The following is a 27357-nucleotide window of genomic DNA, read 5'->3' as shown; positions in this document are numbered from 1 at the left end:
CTATTTCCTTCACCCTTCTCGGTTTCTCCCTTTCTCTTTCTGACCTCACCGACATCGTTTTTTCTTTCAAACCTGAGATAATCATGCATTTTTTCTTGTCCGGTGCATCTCTGACAAGTGATTCATTACTTTTTAGTACCTTCACCACTTCCTTCTCCCCCTTTTCCTGGTTTTCCTCTTTCTGTTGTTCTAAAATCTTTGTAAGACTTATTCTCTCTTCCTGCTGAGTTTTTTTTCCACCCCTTGCGATGTTCTTGGATTTCCCTGATATGTTTCTCTTGCATCTTAGTTTTAGATTCATGCTCATCAAGTTTACATTTCATCTTGTCCCTTTCCTCCTCCAGCCTCTAATTTTCCCATTTAAGTTGTTTTATTTCACTCATGGCTAATTCATTACCTGCTTTTATATACAGACACCCTTCTCTCCTGGTCAACACTGCATGAGCAGATGCTGTCTAACCTATTTCTCAACTCCTTTACCTCCCTCTCCTGTTCTGAGGTTCATTCTTATAATTCACTAATTATTGCCCATATATATATATATGCTTTTTTTTTTTTTTTACAGTGCTGTGACATAACTTGCTCTTTGTCTCATATTAGTACTGAACCAATCCCATTAACCTCTGTATATTCCTACATGTGCTGCAATGCTGATTTTAATCATATGTAGTGTCAGTAGGTTTAACAGTCATGCTCTTCATATTGCAATCACATATGCTGATTTTCTCACCAATATATTTAATGTACTACATTTGACAGATTGGAGTTTTAAGTGTGGCAGCCCAACAGATCCTGACTTTAGTAAGTGTCAGACGCGAGGCTCGAGACACTTTCAGTTTAGAGGGAAGTCGACCCCTTACCCTTAATCCCCAAGGCTTCATTGCAGTCACCATGAATCCACAGTATCGGGGTCGTGTGGCTCTTCCTGACAATCTCAAGGTCAGTTATAGTCTTATTTGGTTGAGTATTTAGCTATGAGAAGTTAGAATAATTTTTGCCAATATTGTACAGTACTATGAGGTATTCTTTGAAAAGTAAAATACTTTAAGTAGTTTCCAGGCCAAATAAGTGTACTTCACATGGCACTCTGGTACTGATTTTATTCATCTAATTTTTATGGATGTTCACTTTCTCCAGCTTTTGCTGAGGCCAGTATCAATGATGGTTGCGGACTACCACTCGATTGTAGAAGTATGGCTGTGTGCGTGTGGGTTCCTCCATTCACATGCCTTGGCATCCTGTATTGTGCATGTCATGAAGCATGCCAGTCTCATGCTACACCCTCACCACCACTATGACTTTGGTATGCCAAGTCAGATTTTGGTCCTGCAATGAATTTATGATAATACAGATACATTGAGCTTCTTTCTTCCACTATTTGTGTACAACTACTGTTGTTTTATCCTCTTATGAAATTATACAAAAAATCACACATAGTGATGTAGAGTTTCTCTGCTCCAATCTACAGGCAGATACCAAGAACACTACATACTTCATCTGTTAAAGTCTCTCATATTACATGAATCATCAGATGAAACCCTTCATTCTGGTGATGTATTTTTCATTTTATTCTAGCTTTCTCCTGTAATTTTATATAATTTCCAGGAGACTTTTCAGACTAAATGGTTTGATACAGCCTCACAACAAGAGATATCAAAGCTTGATAAAATTATGTGAGGAGGTGAAAAATATAATAAATGTTTCACCACATTAAAGGGGTTAGGTACCTCTCGTACTACATGCTTTATCTGAATATTCTTTCTCATACTACTGTGTACAGGTGCTAAGTCTGATCAAGTCCCTTCATAACACCTGTGTTGTAAAACCATTATGTTAACTGTCAAAGTAATTTTACCTATATCCTTTTTTTCATGGTGCAGGGATGAGAGCAGTGAAAACAGTGTTGACAGCCACAGAGCACTTGCACATCACCCACCCAGAGTGGTCAGAGACTGAGGTGGTGTTGCGGGCTCTTAGAGAAGTTAACCATCCTAAATTGGTGGCTGATGACTACGACAGGTTTGAAACCATTTTGGCTGACTTCTTCGTTGAGTTACCCCCTACTCCTCGCCCGCCAAATGACACACTAACACAGTCCATTGAAAAAGTGAGCTATCTTTAAATTCTGTTACAAGCATTATTCTACCAGTTTCTCTCTCTCTCTCTCTCTCTCTCTCTCTCTCTCTCTCACATGTGACTGAAGTGGAGGCAGTTGCTTTGCTGATGAACAGTGAATGGCAAAATAAAAGAAAACTATTCACTCATAGTGAATGGTGAAAGTGGTGCTGATTACTGCTTATGAACCTTATAATGGCTGAGTTGTGGATGGGAATGATAGGTTTTAAGACCAGCTTGATGGAAGGATAGGAGACCTGAAAGGGAGAATTGTCACTGTCCCTCTGCATTATGTAGTGAGTAGTTCTGGAGTGCCAGGGAAGATTGATAGTGGACAGTGACTGTACAACCTGTGCTAGGGAAAGTATGTGTTAGTATCAAGTCATATTTTAAACAGTTAGTGGAGGATTTTATTCTAAAGTCTTCTATACTGAACTATATTTATTTGACCCAACCTTGATTATATTTCAGTACTGTATACAACTTACCTTCCATATTCACAGGAGACATGGTTTTAGATGCCTGCAAAGTGCAAAAATGCAAATAATTAGTGGTTCCCCCAACAGCCCTTACTGTTCTAAATTAAGAATGCAATTACTTAAAATCCGTGTGCAGTGCCCCCAAACATATATCTATCTATCTATCTATTGCCTGATGCCACAATCCCGTAAGGGGTGGCCATTCGACTGAGTTATTTGTTTTACAGGGAGGAGCACTAACCCTCCACCAACCCACATGTTGACACGTAGGGAGCAAATTGTTATACATTATTTAAAGTGTAATATGAAGAAGTTTAACAATACAGGCTGTTAAGCTTTATCAAAATACACCTTATGGAAGTATATTTTGAGATCGTTTATTCTATCTGTCTATCTATTGCCAGATGCCTCAATCCCGTAAAGGGTCGCCAAAAACAAATCGCTTCCATGTCACCCTGTCCAAAGCCATTTCACTGCCCTGCTCCCAGCTCACCCCCCCCTCTCGCATATACTTCTCCACTCCATCCCTCCATCTCATCCTCAGCCTCCCCCTCCCTCTCACCCCCTCCACCTCACTCGCATACACTCTCCTCATTAGTCTCTCGCTCTCCATCCTCTCCACATGCACAAACCACCTAAGTGTATTACTTCTAACACTTTCTATCACATCCATATCTACACCACAATGCTCCTTCACTTCCTCATTTGTCAGTCTGTCTCTCTATGTAACTCCACATGCTTCTCTCAAATAACTCATTTCCATTGCTCTCATTCTTGACTTGTGTCCATCCAACAAGGTCCAAGCTTCACTTCCATACATTAGGGTTGGTATCACAATACTGCCATGCAGCGACTTTTTTACTTCCATGCTCACTTCCCTGTTCCTTATCACTGTTTTCAAGGAAGCAGCAACCTTTCTTCCCTGTTGTACCCTTTCAATACTTCACCCTCTAAACTTCCATCCTTACTCATCACACTACCCAAGTATTTGAATGCACTCACATTTTCCATTTCCTTCTCATGCAGCCTCACTGTACATTCAGTGGCTTAATTTCTCTTGAAGACCATGACTTTACTCTTCCCTACATTCACCTTTAGATTCTGTTTTGTATACACTCTCCCAAACTCATTGACCAAGCCTTGCAGTTCCTCATCGTCTTCACTTAACAACACAGTGTCATCTGCAGACAACAGTACAGGGAGTTTTCACACATTGCCCTCTCTTATTAGGATCTCTCCAACATCTGCCCTACCTTGTATATACCTCTTTTATAACCCCATCTATATACAAATTGAACAACCATGGGGACATGACATCCCTGTTTCAATCCAGCATTCAAACAGAAAAATTCACTCAGTTCACTATCAACATGCACTGCAGCCTTGGCACCCTCATATGTACTCTTCACGGCATTCAACAACTTCCCATTTACTCCATATACTCTCAGTACTTGTCTATCCACCTTGTCATATGCTTTCTCCAAATCCATGAAGGTCGCATACAACTTCATTCCCTTCTTTAGAAGACCTAAGAATGAATATCTGATCTACACAACCTCTTCCCTTCCTAAAACCTTCCTGTTCTTTTCCAACTAATTCCTTTGTTATTTCCCTAATTCTGTCAATAAGTATCCTACCATATACTTTTCCTATTACACTAAAAAGACAAGTGTCCCAGTGATTACCACACACTTCCTTTTCCCCTTTTCCTTCGTACAGGGGAATAATTATACCTGACTTCCAATCATCTGGGACTCTACCTTCCTCTCAGGCCAATCTGCACATCTTCCATATTCATTCTACCACTATCTCTCCCCCATTCTTCAACATTTCACCACACACTCCATCGATTCCTAGGGCTTTCCCCATTATCTCTCCCCCATTCTTCAACATTTCAACACACACTCCATCAATTCCTAGGGCTTTCCCCATTTTTACTTTCTTCATTACTTCCACTACTTCCATCCTGCTTTCTTCCTCTCTTCTCATGTCGCTCCTTCTCCCATCCATTCCCCAGCGACTTATACTTGCATTACTTTCATTCTCTACTGCAAGTTCAACAATTCCTTAAGGTGTTCTCTCCATCTGCTCAATTTTCCTCCCTTCTCCACTAACAATTTACCTTTTTTATATTTCATTCTCTGACTTACTTCTTTATCACCCTGCCCAACTCTCTTTACCTCTTTCCAGAACATTTTGTTACTTTCCCTCCACTTTAAACCCAAGTTCCTTCCAAAGTCCTCATCCACTCTCTTCTTACTCTCTCTCGCTAATCTCTTCACCTATCTCTTCCTCTTTACATATAACTCTCTTCTGTCTCCCAACTTCCTCCACACCCCTGTTTCTCATCCATTCACTGTGTGCTCTCTTTTTTTGTGCCACAGCCTGCCTCACCTCTTCATTCTACCATGCTTTTCCATGCACCCTTTTTCTTCTTCTCTTCACTTTACACACCACCTCACATGCTGCACAGATTTCTTCTGTGAATATCTTGTATACACCTACCACGTCCCCCTTCTGCTCCAAACCATATTTATCCAATCGCTCCTTTACTTCTCTCTTGTACTCTGCCATTTTTCCATCCTCTTGCAACCTTTCTACCCTCCTTGTATGGACTACTTCCTCCTGTCTTTCCCTTCTCCTACTCCTCCATTTCATTTGAACCTTGACTTTCACCACCACCAAGTGGTGGTCAGAATGTCCACTCCCCAGCCTCAGTATGCTCTTGCATCCATTACACACCTTCTCATTCTATCATCCACACACACATAATCAATCACTGATTTCCATTCATTCAGTTCACTACCCACCCTTCTCATCATCTGCCACATATACCTGTGGATCATTTTGTGTCTAAAGAGGGTATTGGCTATCACCAACCCCCTCATTGCACAAATGTCCATTAGAGCACTGCCATTCTCATCCACTTCTGCAGGCATAACCCACTCTCCAACTACTCCATCCAACTTCACATTCCCTACTTTTTCATTCAAATCTCCAATCAAAAACACTCATTCCTTTCAAACTTTTCCATGCATGCTTCCACATTTGTCCAGAACTCTTTTTTCAGCCTACTTGCACAATTTTGTGTTGGCACATACTGTATATACACACAATCACCCACATTCGTAGTGCAACTTTCAATCTTGCCCACACAATCCTTATATCTTTCTTCCATCTCTGACACAAAACAATACATTATTCATTCATTCATTCATTCATTGCCAGACGCCATGTATCCCAGACGGGGTGGCCAAGGGCTTAGAGTTAACTGTTTTACAGGGAGGGACACTAATCCTCCACCAACCCCACTTGACAAGTAGGGAGAACGTTATGCCAACAGCATCTGGTGTTTCCAGGCGGTCACCCATCCAAGTACTAACCAGAAATACATTATTCACTTGTGAATAATTGTACCCACAGATAGCAAACCTGTGAATAAGGAGGGCTAAGTGCACTAGCAAATGCAGTAGATACATACTGAGGTATTTTGTAGATATGTTTGCAAAAAATAAATATTTCATAAACTTCAACTGGCGATGCCAGGTATGTGCATCAGATGGATTGCTGCTGAGTGATGAATTCATGGCAAAGATGCTGCAAGTGCATGAGACCATGAGGGAGCGCCATGGTATAATGCTTGTGGGACCACCGTGCACTGCCAAGACTACTATAATTAAGGTTTGTATTCTAACATTTGTAACATAATAAAATCAGTATATATATATATATATATATATGTGGTAGGTGGGGGCGCTCACCATCCACTTACTCGATGTAGTGCTGCAGGCGGGTGTCTGCTCTTTCCTCTCCTCCATCCTTCTTTCCTTCGATCCTTTTCTGTCTTCCTTTCCTTCATTCTTTCCTTATCCTTCTGCTGATGGGTAACTTTATATTCCCTCTTCTGTCTTTCCTTCATTCTTTCCTCTTCCTTCTGCCTGTGGGTGACTCTACACTGAGTGACAAACCAAATGGTTTCCTGTACACCAGGAAACCATTTACTACGCTGGGTGGTAACCAGCACCTGGTGGTTTAGTGGGTAATTATTGTGCTCCAATTGGATTGAGCCGGTGAAGGTTTATATCCAAGGGATGGTTGGGGTTGATTGCTCATGTCATGCCACTCAGGGATGAGTGAGGCTCATCACTCTCATCTTAAATGTCGGGACCAACTGCCTAGCCCCGGGCTCCTACGCTTCTCATGGGGCAATGTGGGATTGGATGATGGATGGATATATATATATATATATATACGGTCGGCGCAATGGAAGTGTGAACCCTCTAAATTGCACCATATATTTGGTAGGGTCCAAGAAATATTGTAGGAAAATTCCTATAGTTGGTGGATTTTTTTCTGGTGGCTTCTAGCAACTTTATAGGCTTACCACCAAATGCTGTGAGATTATGAGCTCAGTGCCTGCCTGACTTTGGATGAGAAAGTACGTCAGATTTTCTTGTCCTGCGTGGCACTTGTTAATTTCAAAGCTCTCGTTTTCACACCCTCCTCTGCCTTAGTGAATCATTGGAGATGGGTCCCAAGCCATTAACTGATGTAGAAAAAGCCCGAATTTTAACTATGAGAGAGGAAAATGTAAAAATTAAGGATATTTGTATTCGAACTGGGCGAGGAAAATCTACCGTTATGGCACTCTTCGCTGCTGGCCGCCACCTGCCAAAAAACACAATTCCCCAACATAAAGACAGGCTAGGATCTAAAAGGAAGACATCACCAACTACAGACAGGTGACTGAAGCAAGCTGTGATAAAAGACCCACATTTGACTGCTAGATAGCTGAAAGATATGTACCCAGAATTACTGAAAGATGTGTCTGAAAGAACCATACAGCATCGACTTCAGAAAGACTTCAAGATCCCCAGCCGTACTGCTGCACTGAAGCCTCTCCTTAATTTTTACATTTTCCTCTCTCATAGTTAAAATTCGGGCTTTTTCTACATCAGTTAGTGGTTTCGGACCCATCTCCAATGATTCACTAAGGCAGAGGAGGGTGTGAAAACGAGAGCTTTGAAATTAACAAGTGCCACGCAGGACAAGGAAATCTGATATGCTCTCCCACCCAAAGTCAGGCAGGCACTGAGCTAATAATCTCACAGCATGTGGTGGTAAGCCTGTAAAGTTGCTAGAAGCCACCAGAAAAAAATCCACCGACTACAGGAATTTTCCTACAATATTTCTTGGATCCTGCCAAATATATGGTGCGAATTAGAGGGTCCAGACTTCCGTTGCGCCGACTGTATATATATATATATATATATATATATATATATATATATATACACACAGTTAATTCTAGTAAAACTATAAAAATAAAAACCACACCACTGAAATCTCTGGGGATAGAAAGAAGATAATATCTAAATATTCCTGTATGTTTTATTAAGTGTTTATTAGGTTGGGAGTGGGGAGCAGGAACTCCCTTTTCCACTTATACACTGGCTGAGGTAAGTAGTGACTCACCTGCCTATACCAGCTGTCATAAGGGAGGTTGAACCTCCCCATGTCATATTTATTTAGGAAATCTGGTTAAGATAATAGTGATGATGAAGATGGTATAATATAGAGCAGTATGTAGCAGTGGCGTATATAGGGGGGGGTCCCACTTGGCCATGGCTTCCCCCTTTTGTCCCAGTAGGCCTACATATCTGCAGATCTAAATACATATACAGGTAATCAATGAATTCAGCCGTAGAAATAGGCTGCTTGATTTCAAATGATCAACTTTCACATGACTTTAGTAAGCTCTCTCTCTCTCTCTTTCAACTTCATTCATGCGAGTTATAGTTTAACTTGCTCAGTGTTTCATATACAGTACTCTTTCTCTCTCTAAGTCATTAATGCAAGTTTTAGTTTAATTTTTTAAACGTTTCATATAAAAATGAACACTGCAGCTTTCAGGAATGTAGGAATCAACAATTGCATATGATCTACCAGTTTTTTTTTTTTATACCTGTATACATACCAGGTACTGTAGAATTCCCTATTTAAATATTTTTCAAACAGCTCATTTTCGTTTTAGCCAAGATACTTAAACTTCTTTATATTGTTTTGCCACTGAATATCAAATAAGTGCAATGTATCCCTCCTGAGGCCTCAAAATGCCCCTAATAGTGCTTGATTTCCAAAAAATTTCCTGGGGCGGCTTACACCGCCCCACCAGACCCCCCCTGTAGAGGCTCGCTTTGCTCGCTTCCCCCTCCCCTTGACAAAATTCTGGATTCACCCCTGTGGCCCCCCCCGTTCCACGGACCTATATACGCCATTGGTATGAAGGCCATAACAGTTTCTACTTTCAGTACATTCCCCCTTACTTTCATTGGTACTGTTTTGTTGCATCTGCCCCAGCCAATTTTCTTTTTTCATCCTCTGCTCTTTCAACTCTCAAAGTCCCAAGCTGGACTGATCTTACTTATACTGTAGATACCCTTGCAACATCACATTGATTTTTAGTTTTCCTAACCCAACACCTACTGTACACACTCTACAAATTTTCCATATTCTTTTGCGTTCCATAGTTTTCTAAATTTATTTGCTCCCAGTTCATCACCTGCATATAGAACAAGTGAGCCTGCATAACTTAGCATTATATGCAATTACATACAGTGATTGCAAGAGCCATTTTTTGGTGATGCCAGAAATTCATGGATTTCACTATTTGCAGGGGTCTGTTACATATCCCATGTGAATATGGAGGGCCCATGGTCCAAGAGAAATATCTATCAGATGTATGTTAGATACAGTAGCCGAAAACAATGATGCCCAGTTAATATTATCTGCTGTTGAAATATAATGTTACTTTATACGTTAACTTATGCCCCATTCCCTGGTTGCTTTTGATGCATATGATACAGATAAGTGTTGTTGCAAATCCTAGAGAGATTTGGCCACCTTTAAAAATTCTCCACATTTTCCCCAGACTCTTGCTAAATCACTGAGCCTGCTGGACAGTAACTGTCCAATCAACATTGAAGTCCTGAACCCCAAGACTGTGACACCAGCACAATTGATCGGCTCTTTGAACCAGTTATCTCGGGAGTGGTCAGATGGGCTAGTAGCAAAAGTTATCAGGTGGGTTCATGTCATTATCAAATTTTGGTGACTTGTGTGATGGAAGAGTGAGTGAATGGGTCAGATAGATATGAACATATGGCACTATGTTATGATTTGAAGGGAGAACATGGCAGAGAATAATTAGAAACTAAAGAGGAGATCATAGATAAGGTGAAGGGTATGGGATGCCAAAAGAAGTCCTTATACTATTCATGTCATGAAACCAAATGCCTAACCTGATAAGAATAGAGGAAAAATAAAGACTGGAAGAAACATGGAAATATCAAGAAGAAAGGTAGGATAGAAAGGAAAAGGACAGTAAGGAGAAAAAGATGGGAGACTAAAAGGCCCCTTTTAGTTGCCTCTTACAGCAAGCAAGGATACTGGGAAGTATTCTTTCCCCCCTCCCCCCTCCCTAGGGGTAGTGTGCTGGGAGAGGCTGAGGGATAATTAATTTCTTACCTAGTGAAGTGGATAGAAATGGTACCATAGTGGTTTGTGCTGGGACAGGCTTAGGGATATTGAATAACTTCTTCATGCACAATACAATAATGATCACCATTTATACCTGGAGAAGGATGAGAAGGGAAAGGGAGTTGACTGAACTTAAGACCCTGATTGTGTGTTTATATATATGTGTGTGTTCAGCATGTGTACATAAACAGATACCCAAACATGCTTGTGTATATTGTGTGTACATCATACATAATGTATTATATAGGCAAGGACGAGATTTACGACAGTGGATTGTTCTGGATGGACCAACTGATGCATCATGGGTTGAAAACCTTAATACAGCTCTGGATGACTCACGCAAACTATGTCTACCCTCTGGTGAAACCCTCCCTCTTTCTGCAGATATGGCCATCATATTTGAAGTTCTGGATTTATCTCAGGTAAGATTATATTTTGTCTCCAGTTAACCAATATGGAATTGTGTGTCAACACATCATACATTTTTAATGTAACTGCATACCTATATGACCATTACTCAAAATTTTGTCACTGGTGAAAATTAAACAGGCAGAATCAGACCTTCAGCAGTACCACAGCCAATCCTAGAACATGAGCACATAAACTGACTGACTTGAAGCCACCTGTTGTGTTGTTAGGCATCTCCTGCGACTGTTTCTCGGTGTGGGATGGTGTATGTCGGACAGAGCTCAGTGTCCTGGCCTGCCCTGCTGCACTGTTGGCTTCACACCCACTCTAGTCACATTTGGTGGTCTCAGTATGGTGATCTTCTTAGAGATCTGGCCAACTGGCTCATCCCACCAACACTTGCCTTTGTGAAGCAACACTGCCGCTACGTACTACCCCTCACGGATATTTCTCTTATCAGGTAAAGCAAAACTTATGTATGTTGTAAAATATATTGTTAAGGATAAGGGGAGATGCTTGTTACAAAAATTCATTCTGTACAGTTAAGGGAAAACATGGTAAAATAATCATAACAAGTGAATGCATATGAAACATAGTGCATCTACCTGTCTATATATAGTCAGATGCCACAGTCCCATAATGGGTAGCTGTTTGTCTTTGAGTTAGTTGTTTTACAGGGAGGGGCACTAACCCTCTACCAACTCACACGTGTTGACAGGAAGGGAACACATGTATATTGGGTATATGGTTACTACCCAGTACTGTAAATGGTTTCCTGGCCTACAGGAAACCATTAGACTTGTCACTCAATGTAAAGCCACCTGAAAAGGAAAGAAGAGTAATAAAACATTACAGGAATGATGGGAGAAATAGGATGAGAGGAGGGCAGACACAGAAAAGGAATGATAAAGACAAACAAAGAAGTAGGCAGCGCTACGTCAAGTGAGTGGATGATGGTTGCCACCACCTACCACCACCATAGTGCAACACTGGAAAAAAAAAAATAATAATAATAATAATGTTTATGCACTGCTGAGGACAACTGGTTTGCCTCAGGTGAAAGAATTCTCTGAGATGGCAGACATGATAAAACTTCTCACCTAAAGGTTTTAATGGAGCTTCATTTCCAAGCCAGTCATGAAAAGTGGTGTGCTTTTATTTATTTATTTATTGATTTGAGATGAATGTATAAAACTGATGATGAAATGTAAGAAACATTTTATTATGCTGGACATATCCTCAATCAGTTTTTGCTTGACTGCTCAGTTAGTACATATATTAATCCTGGAGAGGGTAACATATTATGCATCTAGTGATTGCATGGATAGCATACTCAGGGAAATAGAGACTTTTTGTTTTCAGGTCAGTCTTCTCATTCACATCCACATGTTTTTCTGTTTCAGGTCAGTGTTCCCTCTCACATCCACCATTATTGATGATGTCCTGCAAGATGCCACTCTCTCACAGAAGGACAGTGCCAAGTTAGGACTGACATGGACTACAGCAGCGTTCTGTTTTTCTCTCACTTGGTCCATTGCTGGTGCAGTTACTCCCCAGTCCAAGGAAATTTTCAATGACTTCTACAGAAAGCTGGTAATGGGTATGTCTGAGCTTTCTGTTTTTGTTTTTTTTTCCTGATGCACCTAGCCCCACATTCATGTGAACATAAACCTGGTAAACTGCAGGCTGAAGTTACCCCATTGTCTATATCTTAGCAATACAGTACTTAATCCACACATCCCCTATCACTTCTAAAATGGAACTCATTTGCCTGCAGCTGGGTCCATTATATGGATGAAAATATTCACCCTACCATTACTTAAGTCAGGCAAACTACTCATTGAACCACTATTATATAGGCCAGTGAACCTGTTCTGCACTCCATCCAAAGTCCTGGAATCACTAATCCTTGAAAATATCACCCTTGCGCATTCCTCCTTCTAATTCCTAATGTAGATTTCAACCAAGGCACATCTTGGATGGCTTTAAATAAGAAGTTCCTTCCTCTCCTTGCATTAAGAACCAAGCTGACAACAGTCAACACACAGGTTTTGACACAGAAACTGGACAACAAAGCCTTGAATAAATCTGCAAAACAGTGACAAGAATTAGCTAGGCAGCTTCAGCTCAGGTGGGGAACCCTAAGTACTTCTGTAATCAGAATTAAAGATCCAAATTCAGAATACCTCTCAGTTGAGGCTCCACAGTTCTAACACCTCTCACCCTCACTTTTCAACCATTTCCCCCTTGACTTACCAATCCTACCTCCTCTACTAGCTTTGGCCCATGATGATGGCTATGATGTGACCATCTCCCTTCTCTGCTTCAGTACCAACACAGCTACAGCTCAGATAATTCAGTGCTTTTATGTATCTGAAAAAAAAAGTATCAGTAGACTGTAAACTGTTGGTTTCAGAATAATTATGGTTTGAAAAACTACTGTACCTTTGACCAAAGAGCTTAATGTACCCATGGGTGCAGCGAGCTTCAAAGTTTATCATAAAACAGAACATGGCAGTGTTGATTATTCTAAATTCTCGGTCCATGTATCATCATTCATTCATCATCTAATCCAGTGTTACCCCATGAGGCATGTAGGAGCCCAGGGTTAGGCAAGTTGGTCCTGACAATTAAGATGAGAGTGACCAGTCTCAGTCATCCCTGAATGTTATTATGTGAGCAGTGACTCCAACCACCCCTTGGATATAAACCTGCACCAACCCAATCTGATTGGAGTGCATTAATTGCCCTTTAAACCACCAAGGACCATAACTTGGTTATATGGTTACCACTCAGTGTAGTAAATGGTTTCCTGGTGTATAGGAAACCATTTGGCTTGTCACTCAGTGCAGAGCCACCCATGGACAGAAGGAAGAGGAAAGAATGAAGGAAGATAAGACAAAAGAAGAAGGATGGAAAGAAGGAAGGTAGAGAGGAATGGGCAGGCACCCAAGATCAGCACTACATTGAGTGAGTGGATCGTGAGTGCCCCCACCAACATGTATCATACTGTGTATATATATTTGTGTGTGTGTGTGTGTGTGTGTGTGTGTGTGTGTGTGTGTGTGTGTGTGTGTGTGTGTGTGTGTGTGTGTGTGTGTGTGTGTGTGTGTGTGTGTGTGTGTGTGTGTGTGTGTGTGTGTGTGTGTGTGTGTGTGTGTGTGTGTGTGTGTGTGTGTGTGTGTGTGTGTGTGTGTGTGTGTGTGTGTGTGTGTGTGTGTGTGTGTGTGCATTATATGACAGGAGCATATGGAGTCACATGGAGAGACAGACTGACAAATAAGGAAGTGAAGGAGCACTGTGCTGTGGATGTGGATATGATAGGAAGTGTCAGAAGAAATACATTGAGGTGGTTTGGACATGTGGAGAGGATGGAGAGTGAGAGACTGATGAGAAGAGTGTATGTGAGTGAGGTGGAGGGAGGGAGAGGGAAGGGAAGGCCAAGGATGAGATGGAGGGATGGAGAGGTATAAGAGAAAGGGGGGAGTGAGCTGGGAGCAGGGCGTGAAATGGCGGGGAACAGGACGACATGGAGGTGATTTGTTTGTGGCCACCCCTTATGGGATTAAGGCATCTGGCAATAGATAGATAGACAGATATATAAGTTGGATTGACCCAGCACAGGTTCATATCCAAGGGGTTTATTGCTTATGTAATGCCACTCGGGGATGAGTGAGGCTGGTCAGGCTCATGTAAACTACTAGGACCAACTTGCCTAGCCCCGAGCTCCTACGCTCCTCATGGGGCAACACTGGATTAGATGATGAATGAATGAATGAATATACACTGGGCTTGCACAATACACGTGATCACAATGCATGAATCGCATAGTACATGAGTGACCAAAATCATAACCATAAAACTCTGAATGTGCGAGTTTAGCCCACAATACATGAGGCAGAGGCAAGGAGTGGCCCAAAACTGCTATTTTCCCAGACTACCTACAGCCTCGGATATCACCTTCCATTCCCAGCAAGCCCACCAACACTGTCCTAAAAGGTTAGTTATCATTCATGGTACAGTACCATTTATTATAATTACAGTAGTACCAATATATGTATAGGTATATGGCACGTATTTAGGGTGACTTTTCCTAGGGTTGCTGACATAATTCATTTTTCCCAATAAGCTCTGTTGTTTGTCCAACACATTTTGGGTCCAACAAGGGACCCATGCATGACAATATTACCATGTTGGACACGAGGGTACTGTACGTAATGGGGTCTATAAATGCCCACGCTGCCCAGAGGCAAAGTGGGGGTCATCTCTTTGGCTCAGTGATAATGTGCACGCGTTTGGAGTGCGAGGGCCTGAGATTGAATCTCGGCCAGACCAAGTAATTAATTTGTTAAGTTTCATTTCAGTTATTACATTGGTTGGCAGCAGTGTGGGATGTGAGGTGAGGCTTGGTTGGCATTTTGACGTTGTACATTGGTTAGCTGGCAATGTTATTTAGTGTGGTCTGCAGCGTTCCCAACTGTGGCTTCTGATGCTATGTTACCGTGTGTTCGAAACTCACCAAATTAACCTCTAAAGTACTAAGCTCGTCGATCGAGCATTTTACGCAATTTCTTAAAAGGACGAGCAACGCCGATCGTGTAACATCCACAAAAAACTGGTGGCAGCTGGCTACACCCCGGCTGTGATGCAGATGGCTTCTAACCGATCAGAACTAAGTGTTGGACACACCGGAAGGGGGACCCAGGCCTGTACCCAGGCGGTGCGGGGTGTATCCCCCCACCTCCCTTTCACCACGTCCCTCTACCCCACTACCTTGTTACTACCCTACCTCCCACAGTTCTTACCACCACCACCACCCCTCCCACCCCCTCCTCATGCATCCCTCCCCCTCTCATGTGGATCCCCCCAGTCATCTGGGGGGAGGGTATTTCCCCCCTACCCTTCCTCCATGTCCCTGTACTCGATTGGGGCCATTCCTTTGTGTCTGGTGGTGGTCTCCTCCCATCTTTCCATCCCCATACACCCCCTCCTGGCCTTACCACCTCCCACCACCACCCCCACCCCCACCCCCACCCCCTAGCACCCAGTATCTTTACCTCCCCGGCTTCGAATATTTTGCGCATTTTTTACGCTTTATGGTGTGTGTTTTTGAATCATTACCTGTAAATATTCATGTCTTTGCATACATATATGCACACCACAATTATTTTAGCTGTCTTTATTCGAAACCCACTCGAAAAAGAAATTTTATTTTCCCTAGCTGGATTTGACAGCTCGGAGGGGAGGGGAGGGCAGAGTGGAAAGGGGGGAGGGGAGGTTAGGCATTGGGAGGGAAGGGAAGGAGAGGAGAGAGGAGGGAAGGGAAGGGAAAGGAAGGGAGGGGACTGGAGGTATGGGGAGGGGAGAGGAGGGGAGGATAATTTTTACTATTTATCATATTTTTATTGGGGGGGAGGGTTGATGACCATTTTCCCTAGCTAGATTTTACAGCTTGGCAGGGAGGGGAGGGGGGAGGGGAAAGGGGGAGGGGAGAGGAGGGAAGGGGAAGGAGGGGATTGGAGTTATGGGAAGAGGAGAGGAGGGGAGGATAATTTTTACTATTTATCATATTCATTGGAGGGGTTTGTCACCATTTTATTTTTTTCTAACTACATTACAATGGTTTTTAACATCTGTACACACCAAAAAAAAATTGACTTTGGTGATTTATGTACGTATTTTTGTGAAGAAAACAGGTGCGAGCAGCATATTTTCTTTCTTGGCGGGGCCGTGATGGGTAACTATTACCAACTTTGACGGGCCATAGCTCGATAACTATTGGGTCTAGGAAGGTGGGGTTTTGTGTTTTCAGGTGTGTTGATTCAGGCTCTATAAATCGGGCATAAAACTTTTAACCTTTGAGGAAGTAAAAAAAATAGGCCTGTTTTAGCATCCTGGGGGTAGTCAAGGCTGGAGAATGCGTACCCTAGGGGTTAAAATACACCCACACACACACACATATATATATATATATATATATATATATATATATATATATATATATATATATATATGTACATTTTGCAGAATCAGATATAACTTTGAAATACCTTAGGTTTCACCCTTTTTTTTTTTTTTCCAGGGTATCTTGGCGATCATCCAACACCTAGTTCCATCGGGCAGATTGGTTGTCCATACCCAGTTGAGGGCAGTGTATTTGATGTGATGTTTGATCCAAAACAGCGATCATTTTGGCGCCCATGGACTGATATCATCAAGCATGCTGAGATCCCAGAGACAACCAAAATCTCTACTCTTCTTATTCCCACCACTGAATCTGCCAGGTAAGGTCATTATAAAATGAATACCACTTTATTAACTTACTTTTATGTAAGTCAGACCCAAAGTGTAGTGCTTTAGGAGTCATTAGAGATGATTATATTATTCAGTCTTGGAGCAGTTCACCTTAGGTACCTGAAGACTATGCCAGGGAAAAAAAAAATCTGGGTACCAACCCGGGCGGATAAGGATGGTTCTCTACAGTCCACTGGGATCACATCCAGCTGTTCCTGGGGTTGTAACTGCTGCTGTAATATTCCACATATATATATTTAATAACACAATAGTTATTACATTTATTTCAGTCAACTTTACTTTTGTACAGAGGTACAGTCACAGTGGTAGGTGGGGGCACTCACCATCTACCTACTCTACTGTATGTAGTGCTGCTCTCGGGTGACTGCCCTATCCTTTCTTCCTTCCTTCTTTTCTTCCTTCCTCTTCTGTCTTTCATCCCTTCTTTCTTTCCATTTTCTTCCATCTGTGAGTGACTGCACTGAGTGACAAGCCAAATGGTTTTCTGTACACCAGGAAACCATTTACTATGCTGGGTGGTAACCATATAGCCAAACCATGGCACTTGCTGGCTTAGTGGGTAATTAAGGCGCTCCAGCCGGATTGTGTCTGTGTAGGTTTATATCCAAGGGGTGGTTGGGGTTTATTGCTCACGTAAAGACACTTAGGGATGAGTGAGGCTAGTCACTCTCATCTTAAAAGTCAGGACCTAATAGCCTAGTCCTGGGCTCCTATGTTCCTCATGGGGCAACACAGGATTAGACGATGAATGTATGAATGTATGTACAGTCACAGCAATTTTTCAATCCAATGTTAAACAGTATTTCTGTTGTTTCTGGCATATTTCATGCCTTAAGTTCTTTGCATTCTTTCCGCTACATTTTTATAATTTCCGCATATGCCCCATCAGTACTTGCTGTTTTTGCATCATTCAACCACTTGAGCGCATGCTTCACTTGTGCCATTGTCACATTCTTAAGCACCGCATTCCATCTTCATTCAGCACAAAGCTCATTGTTTAATACTGATCTGCATCAGTTATTTTCATTCATCAGTTTTGTTTTCAAATTATATCTTGATCTATCCTTGGACTTCTCTTCCTATGATGTCTTTATTCCATTTTCATCCTAGCTCACATTACTTCCCCTTGTTTTTGTTATGTCTTAAAACATGCAGGGAATATGAGGGTAGTAGTACCAGTATTCTTTCCATACCCTGTGGAGATATTACCTTCTCATATGTTGATAATAATATGACTCAGATATTTTATGTGTCTTATGGGATGTGTTGTCAGACTAGAGTACCTGGTGGACGTGTGTGGGCGAGGAACCAGTGCAGTGCTAGTGGCAGGGGAGGGATGGAGTGGGCGGCGGATGACTATACACCACTACCTTCAGCAACTGTCCACCACCGATGTTGATGCCCTCACCCTTCCAGTCACACCAGCAGCTACTGCACATACTCTTAAGGTTAGTTACACTCCACCTTCGTCTTTCAAGTCTTGTCTCTGCTCATTATGTTCCATTAACCCCTCCATGGCTGCCAGTGTCAAATGAAGTTTAGCCGATAAATGGCCACAGGCGTCGTTTGAGTGCAGCCTGTAAAAAACTGCAAAAATTTTGGGGAAGTAAATGAACGTTCTGAACGTCCTCAGACTGACCTACACTACACTCCCATACACCCCATCAAGCAGTTCAGAGCCTGCTGCTGTGATGAGTGGATTTTGGATTTTTTTTGTTCCTGGTCATGCCTAAACAAGCACAACTACACCCATTATCTTGACCCAAGTAGAAAATATCATCTTTGTCCTCTCTTGCAAAACACCTGTTTATGATTATGAATTAATACAGGCACAAACAAAAAAGGCATGATATTAAGTGAAAAATACATTTTTGTCCTGGTACCTTTACCTATTTCCTCAGGTTTGTTGTAATGGGTTGGATCATTCGATGCAGTGCAACTTGTAGAAAACTTTCAGGTTGTAAACAAACATCTGGGACATGAGACTGACCTTCAGTTCACTCTCTCACATATCTGTCAGTTCACCACCTGCTGCCGTGACAAGTGGATGTACGATTTTTTCGCTTGTGGCCATACCTAAAAACACATACTGTAGTTACACCCATTATCTCGACGCAGACAGAAAATATCATCTTTTTCCTCCCTTGCAAAACACACACAACCATCCTGTTTACGAGACAGCAACATATATTGTGAAAATAACAAAGTAAAATTATAGAGAAAGATTAACGTGTTCTTACGGAAAAAATACATTTTCCTCCATCTGCAACCGTATTTATTTCTGCTTTGTCTCTGTATTCTTAATAATTAGACACATTATATAGTTTTGAAACTGCATTACAATTCAATTTTTAGCCAAGCACTTAGTGTGGGAGCTGGAAGTTGCACCTCAACTTCTGTGTTGCTAATCGGATCTGACCCTCCACTTTCACCTCCCGTGGGAGAGCCTAGCCTCAGAGGACAAGCAGTTTTCTCATTTAGGACTGAAAATTCAACCCTTTCACTCCTTTTTCCAAGCATGGGCACAACGATAACATAAAATTAACTCAAAACTACCATAAACATATTTTATATAAAAAAGGTGAAGAAATATTCATAATAATTTTTTTTCCAGCCATTCCTAACATATTGTGTACTGAAATCATTCGATATCATCATCTCTCATATATGCACGACATTTCAGGACCATTCACATTGTTTCGGGGGGTAAAAAAATGATTAAAAAAATGACAAGAACACCTAAAAACAATTATAACAACACCTGCAAAATTGCACTGCGGCAGTACTTCTCGGCGGTGGATATTGGTTGCCGATATTTCTGCAACTTTTGCACTCCATTGAAAGCCACACAATGGGTCTAGAAAGCTGGGATTTGCACTGTTGGATGTGTCTGAACTTTCTCTTCAATGTGGCAAGAAAAAAAAAATCAATTTTCGAAACTTCAGAAAATGGCCTCTACATCAGCCTGGGGTGCACAGAAAATTCCGGACCCATAGCCATGGAGAGGTTACTCTAGTTGACATTTAGCTTCCAGTCCATTTTAATGAATGAAGTTTTGATGCAAAACTCAGAATTTCAGATCCTGAGGAGGACATGTTCACCATTATTTGATTTATTATGGTAGGTGGTGGCAACCATCATCCACTCACTTGATGTAGTGCTACCTACTCCTTCCTTCACCTTTATCATTCTCTTTCTGTGTCTACCCTCCTGTCTTCCTGTATCTCCCATCTCTTCTGTCACTTTTTATTACACTTCCTTTCTTTTCAGGTAGCTTTACATTGAGTGGCAAGTCTAATGGTTTTCTTGTAAGCCAGGAAACCATTTGCAACACTGGGAGGTAACCATATAACCAAACTATACGTGTTCTCTATGTGTCAACAAGTGGGTTGGCGAAGGTTAGTGCCCCTTCCCATAAAACAGCTAACTCAAAGTCAAATGGTCACCCCCTATAGGATTATAGTATCTGGCTATTGATAGATAGATGGATTTTATTTTTTTTTAAGATTATTGTAATTTCAGTCCTAATTCCTACCCTAAAGATGAGATATTGTAAGATCCAAAAATAAAGAAAGAGAAAGCACAAAAATAGGAGAACTACTGTATCAGACAACATAACCAGTGAAATTGGCCACGGATGCATTATTCAAGCATTTGAAATTCTGGTTCCACCTCAGAGACAAAAACATCTGCTTTTTCCTCTTTAGATGTACTTAACATACTCTTGATGGACAGTCATCACATTGACATACTAAGGTAATAAAGGGGTGCCAGGCCTTGTCATAAGCTTTATTGTATCTTTGATCACTTGTCAATTACTTTTGCATCATCACCTTCCATCCTTTGCTTTCTCATAAACTCATTTACAAATATATATCAACCTTCTTGGACTACCAGACATCCTTCCTTGCATAATCAGTCATTCCCCCCATTTAATCATTTGTGATTTATGCTTTTCTCTCTAATATTTGGGAGGCTCTGCACATTAAACAAGTAGATTCTAATGTCTAATGATGTTTGGGTGCACTACAAAGAGTTTTTCTAGGCAGTCCCATAATTAAGTTTTATGATTCATGGGTGTTTGCTGTTTGTGGTATCTCAGCTCCCTAACAACCATAAAAAATGAGGGATGACTGTATATCATCCTACCATTTTTCTGTGCTCCATCAAAATTTTCTTCTTTATAAGTTGATGCATATCGGTATAGTGTATTTCAAACCTCCATTACCTTTCACATCCACCCATTTTTACTCTGCATTATATGATTTCACTTTGTAGAATTATGTGATGCATTTTAAAATTCCTTAAATTAAATAGATGGGAACTGAAATAGATATGAATATATGCTCCTTCTGTTATAAAAATGAGAATAATCAGAGTCATTATCCACTGCTGTATTTGTTTTATTCAGAGTGTGGTTAGCCAGAGGTTTGAGTTGAGATGCAGTGGACGGTGGGGGGGTAAGGGTGGGCGACGTATAATAGCCTGGGTGGATGACCTACACCTCGCAGCAGCTGACCAGTACCATGCCCGCCCATTACACGAGGCACTCAGGGAGGCCATCACACATAAAGCATGGTCAGCACCCAGTCCATTTGTTATGATTAGCATGACAGGAGTTACCCAAAGCTATTTTAGTTCAGCTTGTTACATGATTCATCAGTTAGGTGCCATGATCATTCACATAACATGTAAGTAAATTTCATGTGGTTCCAACTGCCGATACGGTATCAGATGAATCTGTTGGTGTATGACTTTAGTACATGCATGTATGTGAGTTTGAGGACATAAGAAAACATTTTGTATAAGCTAAAGCAATGTAAGTCAAATAAATACCTAAATACTAGACCTCACACGACATAACTGATACAAGACCTCATTCCTCCTCCATCCAAACTTTTACATCCTACAAACATTACCTCACATCAAAGACATACAGAATATAATTCAAGTCCCCTTGGGGGAGGCAGTGGCTCAGTCGGTAGAGAGGTGGCCTGCAGTCCTACCGGACCCAGGTTCAAATCCCAGCTGGGGGTTTAAGAATTTGGATTTCTTAAAATCAGACTTTACTGATCTACCAGAAGACCCGCTGACATGTTGTAATAATACCCCCGCTAATACTAGTACGCCAGTCCTGCATGAGACAGCCCTAGCATGTATCCAGTATGGATGGTGGGTGTTAGTGCCAAAGTGGTGACATGTAGAGGTGTATGATATGTAGGAAGGCTACTGGGCCATGAGAGCAGGCTGTGAAGCCTATGCCCAGAGCTGGACATATATATATATATATATATATATATATATATAAATATATATATATATATATATATGTATATATATATGTATATATATATATATATATATATATATATATATATATATATATATATATGTATATATATATATATATATATATATATATATATATATATATATATATAATTAAATTTATAGCAAGAAAAATTGAAGTGGCCCAGTATTACAGTACAGTTATACTAAAGACAGAAATAATACAGTGTATATAAACATAAACAACCAGTGGGGTCTCCCAGTATGCAATAATATGGTTGACAAAATGCGTCGCATATTGGAAATTTTGCATATTAGACACCATTTAGCTGGTGGAAATAAATGTACACCCATCACAAATTGACTTAGGACCTACACACAGAATTGTTGTGGGAGAGTTGTCTGTCTTTGCTTTGTGTTTCCACCTCTACCAAGTGAATTTTTGGGGCAAGAAGTAGCTGGCAAATCCTCTGGTGTTGGTGGGAGGTGGTGAAACACTCAGCACGTCAGTGCTTGCCCAGAAGCGAGAGTGGGAGTATATGTTCCAGTCGCTACGAGCTTGCACCTCCCTCATATTTCATATACATTACTGTTTGCCCTGTTATTTTCCTAGAGTTGAGTTGTCATGCCTGGAAAGTACTGCTCAAGGGATGAGAGGATCTGTATCATTGCATGGAGGCAGGATAATGTCCCTATCAACACGATTTGAGAACGTACTGGACGCGCAAAGTTGTCCATCATGAAGATTCTTGCCGCAGCACACGGCCTGCCACCTGATGTCATATCAGAGAACAAGCATGGCAGTGGAAAGAAGAGGACAACTTCCAGAGGTACAGATACACTTCTGAAGAGGGAAGTAATCAAGAATCCTTGACTAACAGCAGCAGAATTGAAGAGAATGCATCCCCAGCTGTTACAAGACACTCAATTCGAACTATCCAACATTGCTCGCAGAAGGAGCTGGGTTTGCCAAGCCGCATCGCAGCCAAGAAACCGCTTCTCACTGACTGCATGAAGAAGCAGCACATTCAATTTGCCAAGAAGGATGCACACTGGACATTGGATGAGTGAAGAAAAGTTGTTTTCCAATGAAAGCACATTTCAAGTGTTCCAAGTGCGTTCTCCCAAGGTTCGTCGCCCTGCCTCCCGTAGTCGATATGACCCTGTTTACATGGTGCCGACTGTTAAGCACCTACAATCAGTAATGGTATGGGGGTGTTTCTCAGGTGAAATGGGAAGGGGAGGCCTCTACTTTCTTCCTAAGAACTTGATGATGAATGGTGGCCCAGTACATTCAAGTTCTGAAAGATCATTTGTTAAACTTTTTTGCTATTCATGGGTGCAACTTTTTCATGCACGATTTAGTTCCATGTCACAAGTCAAGAAAGGTGACAAAATGGCTTCAGGATAATCGAATTGAGGTCCTCGACTGGCCTGGCAACAGTCCGGATCTAAATCCGATAGAAAACTGCCGGGCAAAGATGAAGAAAATTGTGGCAAAGAAGAAGACACTCAATCTGGACAACCTCAAGACTGAACTGACAAATGTTTGGTGCAAAGAGATGTCCTTAGAGTACTTTAGAGATCTAAGTGATTCCATGCCAAAATGCATCCAACTGGTCCTGAAAAAGAAGGGAAACATGATTTCATATTAATGAATGGCATTTTGTGAACAAACATTGTGGTATACTATGAGTTCTGTTTTTTTTAATACCTTGTGGGGGGAGGACCTAAGTCAATTTGCGGTAGCTGTATATGGCCAACACCTAGCCCCATCTTTGTCATGTACAGTACTTCCCCATTATTGACTACCATTTTAAGAAAGACTTTTCATCAAAGAAAGATAACAAAACTGTGAATGTAATGTGCTAGGTAGCACTCCATTTGTATAATTGTGGGATTAGCAGCCATACTGTGCCATCCATTTGCTGGCCTCCATAAGTCTTGATGGTTTGTAAAATCTGCTCATTGTTCCTGAAATTGTTCCTCACTGTTGATTCACCTAAGCCAAGTTCATGTCCAATGTCTGAGTTCCTTTTACCTTGCTTATTCAAGTCTATAACCTTCATTTTCAGTTCCAAAGTGATCCTCTTATTCTTGGAAAGAAGCGGTGGGGCCATAATGTAACAGGTGAGAAAATAAGGATCTTGTACAGTGCTAAAAACACCACAGTATGCAAACATGGTGTGGACAGACACAGACTGAGAGTCTTGAGACTTGATTTGAGAAATGATGTGAGGGAAGGAAAGGATGGGAAACTGATCAGCCATCTGGTGGTGGCTTCGGATACTACCATTATGAGCGGAAACAATATTTTTCCCTAGCATTCAAACAATGGATTTGCATTTTAGAATCACATTCAGCATATTAAAAAATTTATTTTCTTCCTGAGTCAAGTTCGCATATTAGGTGATTCACATATTGAGATCCCGCACACTGGGAGACCCCACAGTACATATTACTCCATCTGTTTCACACATTTTGCTTGTACCTTACTAAGTTGTAAGCCTTCATGCAACAGCTGGTTATAACATTCACATTTGCCCTTCACTGTCATTGTCATCTCCCTTTTCTCACCTAAGGATGGCATAAGGTCACATTTACACACACACACTGATTAATGAGAGAGAGAGAGAGAGAGAGAGAGAGAGAAAGAGCAGTTACACACAAAAGTTAAAAACAGAGAGGCAACTTTGGGATAAAGGAATGTCAAGTGTTACAAATGTCTCACTATGAGGATGCTCTTGGTGGGGTGGTTCAAACCAAAGATATTTTAAGTGTCTGGCTGGTGTTGGTTTGTAATGAAGATTAATTGGCCTTTTTACAGAAACAGTCAAGAGTTACAGGACCCATACCTATGCACAATATGGAGCTTTTAATGTAGGTTTGTAGGTGTTAAATCCTCTGAACCAGTAAATGGAGGGTTTTCTTCTAAAGTCCACCAATATGTTTAACTGCAGGGTGAGCACTGAAGATACTACAAGACTGCCATTGGAGGATATCACATGGTTGGGTGGGGTGTCTTTAGGTGGCAGGCAGACAGGGAGTGCCAGGAAGGAAAGTGAGGTGGCTGGGGTGCTGGAGCCACGCTGTCTTGCCTCATTCATGGTCCTCGCTGCTCACTCACTCACTGAAGACACAATCAACAGGATATTCACCACACAGCTCAATATTTTCCTTAGGGTTAGTCGTCTTTGATATGAAAGTTGCAACTGTGGTGTACACTGTATATTCATCTTTCTAGCCTTGAGTTTGAATAGGGTTGTGCTTTTAATATTTCTTTGTATTTTATATTAGCATCCTCACTATCTTTCTTTTCTGTTCTGTTAACACAATATTTTAAAATATTCATGCAGTAATTTGTGGCTATAACTGTATGTTTGCATATGGGCTTTATTTTTACAGTTTCTTGCTTTGTCTGTAAATCGTACAGTACAAAGCTACACACACTCAGGTATTTCAGTATCTTTTCATCTTATAAAGGGTTATTTTATAGCATGTGTATATTATAATGACTGTGGATGGTTTCTGTATGCTTCCCGATAAACTGTGGAGCAAATTTAGGTCCATGAGAAGTATAATGTGTGTGTGAAGAGTATTAATGGTTTTTCAGTATGTGTGGAGTTTAGGGGGACACATCCCTTGAAAATTTAGGATAAACTGTATTTAGCATGTACTGTAGTTTGAAAGTGTACTCCTTGTAAAGACACTGCTATTATCATTTCCCTATCCCTTTGTGTCATTAGCATTTTCTTATGACTGTAGTGATGAGTTTATACCTAGTGTCATTTTTCTTAGGCCTTTGTGTCATTAATATTTTCTTATGTTCATAGAGTGGTGGGTTCATACCGGACATGTTCACTGTGGTGGCTGGGGTGGTAAATGGCACTTTAGAGATATTACATCATGCCACTGCCTCTCTCACACCTTCACCACACACAGCCCACTACACCTTCAATCTTGCCACTGCAGCCAGAGTTATACATTCTGTCAGCTTCCTTAAGAAAGAGGTCATGGAAACGAAACGGCACTTTGTCAGGTAAAATTGTAATTTATGTTCCTATTAAGTGATTGTTTTTCAGTAATGATACAATACAAGTAAATCGTGCATGACACACTCTGAATCTTTTTTGACTCAGTCTGTACTGTACTCATACTATATTACCCATATATATCATAACATGGTGAGAGGTATGTCATCACATCCATGCCTTACCAGATTAATTTTTTCACAGATGAGAAAACATTAGATGAAAATGTAGCATTATGGTAATGTAATATATATTGTTTGAATTTCTGTACATAGGATCCAAAGAATGGTTACTTGTACTTTTGAGAAGCCAGTGTAAAACTATGCCCAGAATATGCATGCATAAGTAAGCTTATGTGAGAGGTAAATGTGCAGAGGAAGTGGAAAGTAGTGGCACAGGAAAGGATTGTGGCTGGAGATATAAAGGCCTTGGTACACAACAAAGGTCTGAGGGTGGCAGTGCAAGAGGACTGCATGATGAGGTTTTAGTACTCATATTAATATATAAGAAACTTGATGTGACATGAAAGTGGAGAGTCAAGAGTTAGAGCAGTGTTTGTGGATGCTTATGTGTGTTCTTATAGAGAAAGCAGAATTTCCAAGTCAGTCCACCCAATACTGTTCAGTGTAGGTTAGTACTGTACCTGCACTACCACTCAGTGAATGGGCCCCATTTAATATACTACTCTGCTTTCTCTTTGTTTGCAGATCCTGCCTTAGGGAATTAGGTTCATATGAATACACTGGGTGAAGTCAAGATACAGTACTTGCCCAAATTAAATAGCTTTTGCTTTACAGATTATGGGTTCATGAAGTTTACCGAGAATTTTGTGATCAGCTCATCAGTGCTTCTGAAGTTACTCCTATATATAAGATCATTGTCAACACAATAAAGGCAAACTTCAGAGACAAGATTCATGTCATCTTCGATAAGCTGTGTAATGAGGATGGGTCGGTAAGTATGCTAAAATCATATAATGTATGGGACAGCAGAGTATGTTCACCCCACTAATGGCTGAGCTCAGAATTATTTACAATCAGTGTAATACCCATTCTTTTTAAATACAGGTTCTACCTGGTACCATAATTATGATAGCCCTCAGCTCAAATCCTGTTACATTAGGTACTGAATTTTGTACTTAAGTCATACAGAAATTTGCACATATTATATATCAGTAGTGA

General features: G+C 41.0%; 1 protein-coding gene across 1 annotated transcript in view; it reads left to right on the top strand.

Moving 5' to 3' along the window:
* The window catches only part of LOC145408021 (dynein axonemal heavy chain 7-like), a 152696-nt gene that overhangs the window by 62854 nt on the left and 62485 nt on the right, over positions 1-27357 (top strand). Inside the window, exons 28-41 of the mRNA XM_080278821.1 lie at positions 760-939; positions 1138-1303; positions 1881-2107; positions 6141-6275; positions 9526-9677; positions 10381-10555; positions 10772-11001; positions 11945-12141; positions 16624-16825; positions 18130-18304; positions 21268-21434; positions 25106-25328; positions 25979-26184; positions 26974-27130. Of these exons, the coding sequence (XP_080134947.1) occupies positions 760-939; positions 1138-1303; positions 1881-2107; positions 6141-6275; positions 9526-9677; positions 10381-10555; positions 10772-11001; positions 11945-12141; positions 16624-16825; positions 18130-18304; positions 21268-21434; positions 25106-25328; positions 25979-26184; positions 26974-27130 (2592 nt within the window). The remainder of the gene's footprint in view (positions 1-759; positions 940-1137; positions 1304-1880; positions 2108-6140; positions 6276-9525; positions 9678-10380; positions 10556-10771; positions 11002-11944; positions 12142-16623; positions 16826-18129; positions 18305-21267; positions 21435-25105; positions 25329-25978; positions 26185-26973; positions 27131-27357) is intronic.

Source organism: Coenobita brevimanus, chromosome 75 (assembly GCF_032717465.1).
Source record: "Coenobita brevimanus isolate Jiangsu-jjx chromosome 75, ASM3271746v2, whole genome shotgun sequence".
NCBI classification, from domain to species: Eukaryota; Metazoa; Arthropoda; class Malacostraca; order Decapoda; family Coenobitidae; genus Coenobita; species Coenobita brevimanus.
The sequence above is the reverse complement of the archived record's forward strand: the minus strand, read 5'-3'. Positions and strand labels throughout refer to the sequence as shown.